The sequence below is a fragment of the Tursiops truncatus genome, chromosome 5 (genome assembly GCF_011762595.2).
Source record: "Tursiops truncatus isolate mTurTru1 chromosome 5, mTurTru1.mat.Y, whole genome shotgun sequence".
Lineage (NCBI taxonomy): Eukaryota > Metazoa > Chordata > Mammalia > Artiodactyla > Delphinidae > Tursiops > Tursiops truncatus.
In genome coordinates this window covers 52,753,642-52,767,830 of record NC_047038.1, presented here as the reverse complement: position 1 = coordinate 52,767,830, position 14,189 = coordinate 52,753,642, and the positions used below count along the sequence as shown (strand labels likewise).

General features: G+C 36.2%; 1 protein-coding gene across 6 annotated transcripts in view; it reads right to left on the bottom strand.

Annotated features, from left to right (window-relative positions):
• Positions 1 to 14,189, bottom strand: part of TBC1D19 (TBC1 domain family member 19) — a 197,611-nt gene that overhangs the window by 42,469 nt on the left and 140,953 nt on the right. For 5 of the 6 annotated variants that reach the window (XM_073805135.1, XM_033856908.2, XM_019928045.3 and 2 more), the window contains 2 exons: positions 12,597 to 12,688; positions 5,333 to 5,448 (listed from right to left, as the gene is read on the bottom strand). In XM_073805135.1, the coding sequence (XP_073661236.1) occupies positions 5,333 to 5,448; positions 12,597 to 12,688 (208 nt within the window). Of the gene's footprint in view, positions 1 to 17; positions 2,650 to 5,332; positions 5,449 to 12,596; positions 12,689 to 14,189 lie in introns of those variants that run through there. The other variant, XM_033856907.2, reaches the window with a different exon arrangement.

The following is a 14,189-nucleotide window of genomic DNA, read 5'->3' as shown; positions in this document are numbered from 1 at the left end:
CTGGAAAAGAATGCACACTATTTCAACTGCTGGTCTGGTCTACTCATCAGCCAGGCAATTTACTGCTATGCCCACAACCCACGATGAGGGCTCAGAATTAGTGCTTCAAAACTGTATCCTGCATTCTGAGTTAAGGCCTTGTGATGAATGGAAATTGTCTCCTCTGGAGAACAGTGGCTTGATGGTGCAGTTTGGGGAAAAAGGGAAATTTTAGTGGTTTTAAAAAAGCCATTTTATAAATTGTTTCATACCTATAACTTCAATTGTAACAATTTTTAAATGGCATGAAGATCTAATGACTATCTTATAAATAAAGATTTATTTTGATGCAGGTGTTTCTTACTGATGCAATGGAGAGGCTTCTGAGAAGTTATATGCAGACTGAATTTTTAAATGTATCAGATGATGTTTCATATGTATCAAGGAGGTATCCTGATAAAAATGTGGCAATAAATTCTTTCCTTAAAAATATTTTTATACTATTTTGTTATATTTATATTTTTACGCTCAGCATTGACTTTCTTAGAGTGTCATAAATGGATACGTCTGTGGGGCGGGCTACTGTGGGATTGATCCTGACATTTACATTAATATTGGCCACAGAAAAAGAAGTTGAAACTTTGAAAAGAAAATAAACCAAACCATTATAGAACATCTTGAAGGTCAATAATATATACTGACTAGAAAACATTTGGATTTTTGTTCCCATTAATCATCTGCATATGAACAGAGAGTAATGCTGACATGAGTTATGTCTTATTACATAATCTACCATAAAACTTTGTGAAAGTGAATGAGTCATCATGAACAATGGAAGGACCATGTAATAGGTTCAGGCAACTCTGATAAGGAAACGGTACTGCCTGGAGGTGACTCTTGACTTCTCCCCATTTTTTTCATCACCAGTAGTGGTAGTACATTCCCTACCCAACAAGTCCTTAAAGTTTAGAAAATGAATGGTAAGGAATCTTTAAAATTATTTGGAAGACTTGTTCCTAAGTATATTGCATAGATAATGCAAATTTTTTTAAAAAATATATTTTTACTATGGAAGTAATAATAATGATAATAGCAGTTAATTCTAATACCAAAAATGAGTTAAGTACTATTGTTAGCCCCATTTTACTAATGTAGAAACTGAGGCACTGTGAGTTTGGATGACATATTCAGAGTCACACAGGTAGAAAATAGTAGAGTGACTACTCAACTCTGGCCCTAGAGCTCAAGCATTTAACCACTATGTGATGACATTTTTGAGATTGAAGGTAAGCAGTAATGACTCATCCCTGATATAGAAATCTGTGTGCTTTCCTAAGAATTACCTTCTCTTTTGTCTCTCAGAATAGTTTTCCCCTGGCAGAAACCATAATGGAAAAGAATATAAAAAAGACTGTATATACATGTATAACTGAGTCACTTTGCTGTACAGAAGAAATTAACCCAACATTGTAAATAACTATACTTCAATTTAAAAAAAAAAAAAAGAATGGTTTTCCAGAGATGGCCTGAAGGATGATGCATGGTGGTCCTGGGCTCTGGACCACCTGATAGGGGTCATGCCTATGGAGTAGAAGTCAGGATACAGGTCTCTTAATTTCCCCAGATAGAGGCCGAGTGACTGGGAAGCACAGGCATTTTTTGAGGGGACAACAGATTTTGGACAGTTTGTCAAAAAAAGCATTAGAACTAGTTAGGAAAATTCTGGGAGAAAAATACATGGTAGTGGTAAAACAAAATTTAAAAAGTCATCAGCTGGGATTATTTAATATGTAACAAGGGATATAAGAGACCTGGGGCAAAGAATTTACCCTTTAATTGAAATGGAGAAAACTTAAGTACCTAAAGTCCCTCAGCTTCCATTTTTACAAGAATATCAAAGAAAACCATTTCTGTGGACCAACAACTTCTTTATAGTTTTCTAATATCTGGAATCATATTTGAAAATGGAGACATTTTAGGAGCTAAGGGTTGTGGTCACTATTTCCTTTTTTGAGTATAATTTAACGGAGTTGGTGAAAGCTTGACAGGATGGTCAAATTTTCCGCTGTAGCAGGAAAGAGTTTTACATGGTGGGAAATATATAGTTTTTCCAAAGGCAGATAAGAGGGGGAATAAAAGAGTAGTTACTAATTGACTTCAGCATCCAAAATGCTTATGTGCTCACAACCTTTATTTATCTTGGTGTCACATCACAGAAGTTCCTTTCCGTCTGCTTCATGATTGCTTTGCCCAGTACTTCCTCACAGCAGGTTTATTTGCCAAGGAAAACAGGTCTATACTTTGGGATATTTTCTTTTTTAATTAAAAAAAATTTTTTTTTTTTTTGGCTGTGTTGGTTCTTCATTGCTGAGTGTGGGCTTTCTCTAGTTGCAGCGAGCGGGGGCTACTCTTTGTTGCAGTGTGCAGGCTTCTCATTGTGGTGGCTTCTCTTGTTGCGGAGCATGGGCTCTAGGCACGCTGGCTTCAGTAGTTGTGGCTCGCGGCCTCTAGAGTGCAGGCTCAGTAGTTGTGGCCCACGGGCTTAGTTGCTCCACAGCACATGGGATCTTCCCAGACCAGGGCTCGAACCCGTGTTCCCTGCATTGGCAGGTGGATTCTTAACCACTGCGCCACCAGGGGAGTCCTGGGATATTTTCAACTGAAGTCATGCTTCATATGAAATATAGAAAATCAAATATTTACTTTTGGTCTTTTAAACTTTTCTCATTACTTTAATTTTAAGCAACTCTATCATGAACATTAAGACACCTATGCTTTAAACTGTTCTTCAAAAGGCCCTAATTATTCACAATTGAAACCAGTAATATTTACTAAAATATTTCGAAAGACTACATAAGCTCACTTGAGCAAAAAAGGTGGTCACAAAATATTCAGCCCCGAAAATGTATAAAATAATCAAAACTAATTTATATACACATCTACATGCAATTACCTACCCTATGGCTCTTTATCTGAATTCCATGGTAGGAATTCCCATTAGTCTAATTCCATTTCTAGATGTTCTACAATTCTTCTCTGTTGATTTCTTTTTTTTAAATAAATTTATTTATTTGTTTATTTTTACTTTTGGCTATGTTGGGTTGTTGTTTCGATGTGCAGGCTTCTCATTGCAGTGGCTTCTCTTGTTGCAGAGCATGTGGGCTCTAGGCACAGGGGCTCAGTAGTTGTGGCGCTTGGGCTTAGTTGCTCTGCGGCATGTGGGATCTTCCTGGACCAGGTATCAAACCTGTGTCCCCTGCACTGGCAGGTGGATTCTTAACCACTGCGCCACCAGGGAAGCCCCTCTGTTGATTTTTTAAAAACACTCAGAGAAAGTGAATGGATGCAATAGTGTGAACTGCATTTCTACCTATACATCAATAACTTTTTAATTACTGTATTAAGCTTACAGCAAAGTACGTGGCTTAGAGCAAATGCAGCATTCAACATTCATTTCTCTTTCACTTCAGTTTGCTGAGGGGTGATAAGTCACAGAATGGGAGACTTTAAATTGGAAGACGCTTTGAAGGTCTTCCAATTCAACATTTCTTTCATGATAGAAAACCCCTTAACCCTTCAGATGACAGTTAAAAAGCCCATTCTACTTTTGGAAAGTCCTAATTATTAGAAAGTACTTCCTAATACTGAGCCCATTTCTTTAACATGCTCTAATGTTTTCTGAAATGATACAAAAAGCTACATACAATACTCTTCAAAATTTATGCCCTACCCAGAAGAGTTATTTGGTAGAAAACCTAAAATCCTGTTACCTGAGAAATGGTAGCAAAAAACAATACTACTTAGCCTGGAAAATAGAAGACTTTGAGGAAAGGAGGGGGTGAGAGAGTAGAAAAAAACATGATGATGATCCTGGTTTAACAGTAGTACATTCTAACAAGTTATATTATCCAGGGACTTCCCTGGCGGTCTAGTGGTTAAGACCCCGTGCTTCCTCTGCAGGGGTTTGATCCGTGGTGGGGGAACTAAGATCCCACACACCATGTAACGTGGCCAAAAAAAAAAAAAAAGTTATATTATCCAGAAATGAAATGGGCTACTTGGTAAGACAGGGATTATCCAACACTGAATGTTCAGGCACAGGATAAGGACTGCCTGTTAGAAATATTTAAAAGAAGTTATACCTGATGACCTCTAGGATCCCCTTTTGTCTCTAGATTGTATGCATCACTGACATTCAGCCAAAAGAGGTGATGGCAGACCAGTTTTTCCTAACTCATATTTGTACGGGCTTTAAAAACCACTGAGATAGAAGGATACTGGGAGTTGTTAAAAACCCCAGTAAATGATATCTCTCATTATACCAGGGGCAACATTTATCTTCATGGTACTTTATTATTACCTCAATTTTCCTTTTCAAAATGCCATCTAATTACTCGAACTTTCAGCATTCAAAAATATGTTAATATGGTACCTAGAGAATCTTCTGCAAGAAAAGGGTCATCAATTAAGCATTATTTCCAAATGGCCCAGAGAGGTGTCTTTACAATGCTATCACTGGGTAAAGATTAAATAATTTGTTCAATGTCACAAAACTGGAGAAGGTTGGAACCAGCATTCTCTGCTCTCCATGTGAAAACCCTGTAATACTTATTTGAATTCCCTGATAATTTCAATGATAAAAATAATTGAGTCGATTTTACACACAGAGAAGCAAAATAATATAAGAAATCTGTGCCCTATGTGTTATCACACAGTTGCCCTCTGTGTATATCTGTTGTAAGAACTTAATTATTAAATAAGAGATAGATTTGTGGCTTTCTGAAAAAAAGATGAATTTCTTTTTGGCTTAAGAGAATATGTAAAAGGGGAAACTCAGTTACCAGGGCAGGAGTTAGAGACTGTTAGCAACAAGGAAAAGGTTGTGAGTTCAGTATAAACTAGTCCAGAAGAGCTGAGATTTCAACTATGCAGGGAGACTCAGTCTCAGTTTGGATTTTAGGTAGTAGTTGAGAAAGGGCACAGAACAGAACACTAAGGTAGTCACAGGAGTCAGGAAAAAAACAGAAGTATACCTACACTCTGCTGTGCAAACCTCACAGGTGCTGAGACCGTAAGCCCTGGCTGGATTAAAAGCAGGGGAGGGGAGCTGGACATTCCTAGAAGTGACGAAAAAGGACTAGGAATAGACGTGATGGGCAGTTATGCAGACCTATTTAGATTGCAGAATCTCAGTGCTTGTCTTCTAAGGCAGATAAATCTACTAAATGTTCATGAATTAGAAATGAAAGACAACTGTAGACTCAAATTCCAATTACAGATGGTGAATATCAGAAAGCAAAGGGGCTTTACTATAAAAAGAGCATGTGTTTTACAAACAAGCACTTACTCTTACCAGCAAGAATTTCCAGAGAGTTGTACCCTAGGATTCTATCCCACAAAAGCAAGAGTTGATCTGTAGCTAAGTATCCAGAGAAAGCTCGAACCATCCATTTAAATGATATGCGAAGTCTGTAAGCAAAGAAAAAAAAGAAATTTTACCAGTGGAATTTTTTCTCATCAAAAAGCAGTATCAGAAGAACTCAACCAGTTCCATTATTAGATAACTCCTTTGTGGGTCTGAAAAATCACATGGGCATTTAAAACTCAAGCACTCTACATATATACAATGGAATACTACTCAGCCATAAAAAAGAATGAAGTAATGCCATTTGCAGTATCATGGATGGACCTAGTGATTATCATACCAAGTGAAGGAAGTCAGAAAGAGAAAGACAAATACCACATGAAATCACTTATATGTGGAATCTAAAATATGACACAAATGAACTTATGTATGAAACAGGCTCACAGACATAGAAAACAGACTTGTGGTTGCCAAGGGGGAGGGGGGAGAGATAGATGGGGAGTTTGGGATTAGCAGATGCAAACTACTATGGTATTGAATGGATAGACAACAAGGTCCTACTGCTGTAGGTCCTACTGTTCCTACAAGGAACTATATTCAATATTCTGTGATAAACCATAATGGAAAGAATATGAAAAAGAATGTATGTATATGTATAACTGAAACACTGCTGTGATTAACACAATATTGTAAATCAACTATACTTCAATAAAATAAATTTAAAAAACCCTCAAATACTCTATTAAAAGCTGTAAAAAGTACAATGGTGAGAAACCATGAGTCCTCAAATTAGTGGTCTCAAAAGCATTAAGAGGGCTTCCCTGGTGGGGCAGTGGTTGAGAGTCCGCCTGCTGATGCAGGGGACACGGGTTCGTGCCCTGATCCGGGAAGATCCCACATGCCGCAGAGCGGCTGGGCCCGTGAACCATGGCTGCTGAGCCTGCGCGTCTGGAGCCTGTGCCCTGCAACAGGACAGGCCACAACAGTGAGAGGCCCGCATACAGGAAAAAAAAAAAGCATTAAGAGAAAGAATTATATTCCTGAGTCCTACTTTATGTTATAGTTCATTCTTTAGAAAACTCACTTCTACATTCTGTTTTTCAGGGTGTGTACTAATTAGCTATCAATGAGGTGATCTTATAGTCTTAACAGTTCCAGGCAAGCCTAGAACATTTGAATTTTTATTCAAGATACTTGAAAGAGCTTGATAGCTGCACATTTTTCCAATTCAATAAATTATATTCCTACATTTCACTCAAATGGCTACAAAGGATGAAAAAAGACAAAGAAAACTAGTTTTAAAGCTATAGGGGGACTTCCATGGTGGCACAGTGGATAAGAATCCGCCTGCCAATGCAGGGACACAGATTCGATCCCTGGTCTGGGAAGGTCCCACATGCCATGGAGCAGATAAGCCCGTGCCTCAAACCACTGAGCCTGCACTTTACAGCCCGTGAGCCACAACTATTGAGCCCATGCACCTAGAGCCTGTGCTCTGCAACAAGAGAAGCCACCGCAAGGAGAAGCCCGCGCACCACAATGAAGAGTAGCTCCTGCTCACTGCAACTAGAGAAAGCCTGCGCACAGCAACGAAGACCCAACGCTGCTAAAAATAAAAAATAAAATCAAATCTTAAAAAAAAGAAAAGCTATATAAGGGACCTTAGAAATAGATCTCTGATTTGAAACCCTTAGTTTTATAGAGGATGTCATCAGAACTCTGAAAAATCAACCAGAAAATTCAATTAAATTCTATTTTGCAAAAAGAAAAAAAAAAAAGTCCTAAGAAGTATGAGATCCTACTGTTTCATAAATAGGTTATGTTACAATAACAATTTATCTCTAGAATCAGGAAACAAACTCTTTGGCTTTGGTGCCTGAAGAGATTAAATAGTCTCTCAATTTCTGTACTATTGGCAATTAAACATCACTTGACTGCCCCTGAGAGGTTCTAGCCAAATTCTTTGTTAAAACTGTTATACAGATAAACATCTGTACTTTTTCTTAAAAGAGAAAATGGGATTGAGAGATTGCCTTTGTTGGTGTCACATTAACTTTCTTGAGACTGAAAAAGGACCCACCAGGTTTCAGAAATTCCTCAATACTAGATAACTATTGTTCTAATATAACAAAATACATGTAGGCAGTAGTATTGATAAATCAAGATTTTTGGTTGGTTTTAGAATTTCTGTTTATAGATGCCAAAGAAACTTTTAGCCACCAATTATTTTAAATTTAAATAATTTACTAACTTTTAAGCCTAAATTATTAACTTCAACTAGTTTCATTTTACTGGATCTCTCAGAGTCTTATTAGAACAACAGCACCACACATCATGCCTTCTGCTCCCTAGTATACATCACAGATTCAATTTCTTAGAAATACAGTTTATTGAGGTATAATTTATGTATAGTAGAATTTGCCCTTACTAATGCACAATTCTGAGTTTTGTTAAGAACCAAATGGAAATTTTAGAACTGATAAATACAAAAACAACAAAAACAATAACAACAACAGCAACAAAACAGCCCTCACTGGATGGATCCAATAGCAAAATGGAAATAACCATTGAGAGAGCCAGTGAATTTAAATATAAATCAATAGAAGTGTCCAATCTGAACTACAGAGTAAAAAGGATTGAAAACAAAATGAACAGAGCTTCAGGAAGCTGTGAGATAAGACTAAAAGTTTTAATATTTGTGTCCCAGAAGAAAAGGATAATGAGTGTGGTGCAGAAAAAAATATTTGAAGAAATAATGGTTGAAAACTTCCTAAATTTGGCAAAAGAAATAAGCCTCAAATTAAGATGTTAAGCAAACCCTAAACAGGATAAACCCAAGAAATCCATGTCCAGATACATCATAATCAAACTGCTAAGATCTAAAGACAACGATCTTGACAGCAGCCACAGAAAAACAATAATTGATATTATTTCTTCCTGACATGTTTTGTAGAATTTGCCCATGAAACCCTCCAGGCCTGGAGTTTATTTGAAAGTAGAAGGGATAAATTAAAGATGTATATTGTAAATCCTAGGGCACTGTTATAGACTGAATGCTTGTGTCCCCACTCCCACCCCCAAATTCATATATTGAAATTACCCCCCAATGTGATGGTATTAGGAAAGAGGTGTGTGGCCTTTGGAAGTTAATTAGCATTAGATAAAGTTATGAAGGTAGGTCCTCATGTTTGGGATTAGTGCCTTCGTAAGAGTCATGTGAGAGCTTCTTTTTCTTCTCTGCTCTCCATCATGTGAGGATACAATGAGAAGCAGTTTGCAATTTAGAAGAAGGTCCTCTGGAACTCAACCATGCTAGCAACCTGATCTTAGACTTCCAGTCTCCAAAACTGTGAGAAATAAATTTCTGTTGTTAAAAGCCATACAGTTTATGGAAATTTGTTATAGCAGACTGAACTAAGACAGACACTTATCAAAATATATTTTTAGAAAGGTATAAATAATAATCCAATACTGGAGATAAAATGGAGTAAAAAATTATTCAATTCAAAAGTAGGCAGGAGGGGAACTTCCCTGGTGGTCCAGTGGTAAAGAATCCACCTTACAATGCAGGGGACATAGGTTCGATCCCCGGTCAAGGAACTAATATCCCACATGCTGTGGGGCAACTAAGTCCACGTGCTACAACTACTGAGCTCATGCGCCTCAACTAGAGCCTGCGTGCCACAAACTACAGAGCCCACACGCTCTGGAACCTGCATGCCACAACTACAGAGCCCACCTGCCCTGGAGCCTGCGCGCCACAACTAGAGAAGAGAAAACCTGCATGCCATGACTAGAGAGAAGCCCGCATGCTGCAACGAAATATCCTGTATGCCTTGACAAAGATCCTGTGTGCCGCAACTAAGACCCAATGCAGACAAAAATAAAGACAATAAATAAATAAATAATAAATAAATTAAAAACAAACAAACAAACAAACAAAAGTAGGCAGGAGGGACTTCCTTGGTGGTCCAGTAGTTGAGAATCCGCCTTTCAATGCAGGGGACATGGGTTTGATCCCTGGACGGGGAACTAAGATCCCACATGCTGTGGGGCAACTAAATCCTTGCACCACAACTAGAGAGAAGCCTGCATGCTGCAATGAAAGATCCCGTGTGCCACAACTAAGACCCGATTTGGCCAAAAATAAATAAATAAATATTAAAAAAAAAAAAAGTAGGCAGGAAAAGAGGACAAAAAGAATAAAGAGCACATGGGACAAACAAAAAAATGTCTATCAAGATAGTAAATAATATCAATTGATATTATTTTAATCCAATAATATCAATTACATTAAATGTAAATGGAATAAACACACCAATTAAAAGACAAACTGCCACACTGAAAGACCCAAGTATACTTTTGACAAGAAAGCCACCTGAAAAGTAAAGACACTGATAATCAATACGTTAAAAGTAAAAAGACAGAAAAGAATACACTATACAAATTGTAATAAAAAGAAAGCTGGAATGGCTATATCAGACATAGTAGATTTATTGCTAGGAAAAGACATTACATAATGATAAAAAGATCAATTCTCCTAAAAACAGAGTCAAATACATGAAGTAAAAATATATATAGCAATGCAGAAATAAAAAGACAAATTCACAATTATAATTGGAGGCTCTAACACTTCTTTCTCAATAATCAATAGAAAAAGTAGAAGAAAATTAACAAGTGTATAGAAGTCTTGAACATTATCAACAAGCTTGACTTGATTACCACTTACGGAACATTCTGCTCAACACTAGCAGCATACAAATTCTTTTCAAGTGTACATGGAAGATTCATCAAGATAGATCATATTCTGGGTCATAAAACAAACTGCAACACATTTAAAAGAACTAAAATCTTATGAAGCACATTGTCTAACTGTAACAGAATTACAATAGAAATAATAACAGAAAGACATAATATCTTTCCAAATATTTAGAAATTAAACAATGCAGTTTTATATAAACTATGGTCAAAGAGGAAGTCACAAGAGAAATTAAGAAACATTTTGAATTGAATGAAAGTGAAAACATAACACATCAAAATTTGTTGAGTGGAGGTAAAGCAGTGCTTTGAGGGCAATTTATAACATTATTGCTTCCATTAGAAAAGAAGAAATGTCTCAAATTAATTATCTAAATTTCACCTTAAACAAGTAGAAAGACAAGACCAAAACAAAACTAAAGCAAGTATACAGAAGGAAATAACAAATAAAAGAGCATAGGGCTTCCCTGGTGGCGCAGTGGTTGAGAGTCCGCCTGCTGATGCAGGGGACATGGGTTTGTGCCCCGGTCCGGGAAGATCCCACATGCTGTGGAGCGGCTGGGCCCGTGAGCCATGGCCGCTGAGCCTGCACGTCCAGAGCCTGTGCTCCGCAACGGGAGAGGCCACAACAGTGAGAGGCCCGCGTACAGCAAAAAAAAAAAAAAAAAAAAAAAAGAGCATAACTCAATGAAACCAAAAATAGAAAAACAAAATCAATGAAACCAAAAACTGATTCTTTCAAAGAAGAATAAAATTAATAAACCTCTGGCCAGAATAATCAAGAAAGAGAAACAAGATACAAATATCAATCTCAGGAATGAGAGCGGTAATGTCACTCTGATTCTATAGATATTGAAAGGCTAATTAAGAATTATTATGGAATATTATGAATAATTTATGTCCATAAATATGATAACAGATAAAATGCACTAAGTACTCAGAAGGAGATATCCTGAAGAGTCCTATATCTAGTAAAAAAATTAAATTCTAAATTAAAAACCTTCCAATAGCATTAGTTTTAATTCATGAAAGCCTTTTAATAATTGATTTCTAGCCTGATAATTAAATTTTTATATTTTCTCTTGCATCAGAATTTTAATGTTTATCATAATTCACTGAAATAAATTTGTTCCTTTTAATGATTAAAGTGTATAAATAGACTAGAAAAAAGCCAGGATTTTAGCTTCTAGCAATAAACTAAATGTCTTCACTCTAGTAAGGAAAAGCATAGTTATATTCAAATATTCATTTCACAGTAGTAAAATAGAGGTCAGTTTACCACAAGAAAAAATGACTTGTATGTAATATAAAATATTTCTGCCATATTCTTGTTTTATAATATTAATTATTAATAAAATCCTGTTTTTTAATGTCTACAAAAGAAAGAGTGTCACCTAGGTGTTATCAACGGATGATATGAGGTGTTGTTTTATAAATGGCATTTCTAAGATCTAAAATGTCTGAAATTCGATGGTGATTTTAGAATGGAGATATAGATGTATATATGTGTATATATATATATGGAGATATATATGTATATATACATATATATCAATATATAAACATATACATATTCAATCTTTAAACAACTCTATGAGGTAGGAATTCCCTTGATTTTAAAGATGAATAAATTAAATTATCTTGACTTAAAGAAAGAAATTGAGGCTTAGGTAAATTAAATAATTTTATCAGGATTTTATAGTTTAGTAGAGATAGAATTTGAATCTGGGTCTGTCTCTTAAACCCATCCACCCACTCATCCATCGGCTATGGATTCTATTTCCCATTAACTACTTTTGTGGTCTCAAAGAGTTAATGTTCCTTTCAAATATGCCCTTATATAGGAGAAAATGGTTACACAGAAACGAAGACAGTAACAAAACACTGATAAATCATTTGGAAATTTCTGTTGCCTTAAGACACTGTTAATTAAAAAAGAGAAAAGAGAACCAATAATAATGAGGTCCACAGGTACCCTACATATTCATTGATAACTCATACTGAGATAAATGAACAAAAATTCAAGCTTTTGGAAGAAAAAAATCACAGTGTACAACCATTGGTAAATAATCGATCTAGATTCCTTTAATGAAAGCCAGCAAACTTTAACTTTTCTGTCTTTCATAAGTTGTTTTCTGATAAATTTGGCCTAAACTGACTTAATTTTAGTATTATCACATTTCTCAGGTAGTATTTGTTTCCACAAATTTTTGCCTCAGTTTGGCCAATACCTTTCATTATGAATAGAAATTAGTTCTTTTAGTGATTCTTGTACCAAGCACAAAAATCCAAGCAAATAAGAATTTATTAGGATTTTGGTAAGTCTCTCAAGAATTTCTGTCACAATGTTGAGTTATAATTTACTACTTGATAATTATTGTTTTATTGGGGAGACTGTTAGTCTAATGTCTCTGAAAAATTACTGTATCTTTGATGATGAAAAAGAGCCTTCTGATATCAATTTATTCTTCAATTAGGAGAGAAAAATACTCACGGTTGAGCCCCAATTTCTCGTAGATGATAAAAGAGTTGGGGGAGATAAGTTTGAAGAAGAGTTTCAAACAGCAGACAGAGTGACACGATACCCTGGATACAATAATAAATCACAAGAGAAATGCATAATTTAGTATTTAAAAATGAACTCTGCCATTAAATTATTCAAATGGAAATGAGAAAAAGATTATCAATATAAATATTTTTTCCTTTTTAACAACGATAGGCTCCCCACGTAACCTGGCATGTAGTAATGTTAGGAATTCAAGGAAAACGTCATTTTATAGAAAAACCTGCTTCTCTGTAAGTCATATAGTATCACGTAGGCCCAGCAAAATTAGTTTTTTCTGGATGCATTCCAGTTTCCAGGTATTTCTCTGGTGCTACAGCCACACCCTTCACTTTCTCCTCCAAATGTCCCTTCCCTTCCAGCTGTCTCACCCATCAGGGAGAATATTTCCTGCTTTTTTAACTCTTTCATTGAAATCCATCCCCAGAGAAAGACTAACTGTTTGAAATTTGCATCAGGAAGTTATCAAACAAGAATGTTTGATTACTTAGTATAAGGATAACTTTTTTAAAAACTGAAATCCACTTTTTTAAAAGGGCATTATCTGTAGAGCACAAAGTAGATGGTTTTTCAAGTGCATTTATTACTTGACAACTCTGAATAAAGTCTTTCTTGCAGCTCAGCATTCCTCAGCGTTGATCTTTGTAAGGAAGTTTTAATCCTCTTTTTGAATTTCTAAAGAAATAAGGCTGTCATGGTTCCAAATAGTTAAGTCTGGCTGCAAGCCAGAAAAGGAGATGACTGCCTGTTAAGTCTTTATTTCACTGAATAAAGAAAGGGCAGAGGCAGGGCTGTCCCAATCAATCAGCTGAAAAAGGACACCTTAGGGTCAGCACGGATATAGAGAAGGCACATCCAGAGTTGCTCAGTGGCAAGCTTCAGTGGTCTGCACAGGGAAAACATCACGGGTATCTACTGGGCAGCCAGTTAAAAACATTTTTTTGAAACTCTGAAGCGTAAAATGGTACAGAATATGTGAGTAAGAAATCTGAGGCTAAGGATGAGTTATAAGAAAAAAGAATTATTAATATATTTTTGGTTATTCTAGATTAAATATTCATGCAATATAGGCATTAAATCAAGTTGTCTCAGAGAGAAGAAACCCAAGATAATTGGTGGTACTTCATTTGTTCATCTGTGACATCCTAGATTTCTGTTACTTGCCTGCTTTCACTAGCAATGTATGAGAGCAACAGTGGAGACAGAGGAAGGTGGAATAGGAATACACAGGAATGGCGGGGGGAGGATAATGAACTGCTATTTAGTTGAGTAGCGGTGACAGCCTCCTCTTTTGAGAAACTTGGTAGCCCTGACACATTCCAATTTTTAATGTTTTTTTTCTGGAGAGTCAGTCAAGTTACCCACAAGCAGACCAAAGCAGGCTCAAAGACAGAAAAAGTATAACTGAAATAAAATAAACACTGCTTTTACTCAGGCTAAGGAGGGTGGGGGTGGGGGAAGGAAGATATGATAAAGGACTGGACAAAATAAAACAGATACAAATACTCAACTCCCAGTATGCTT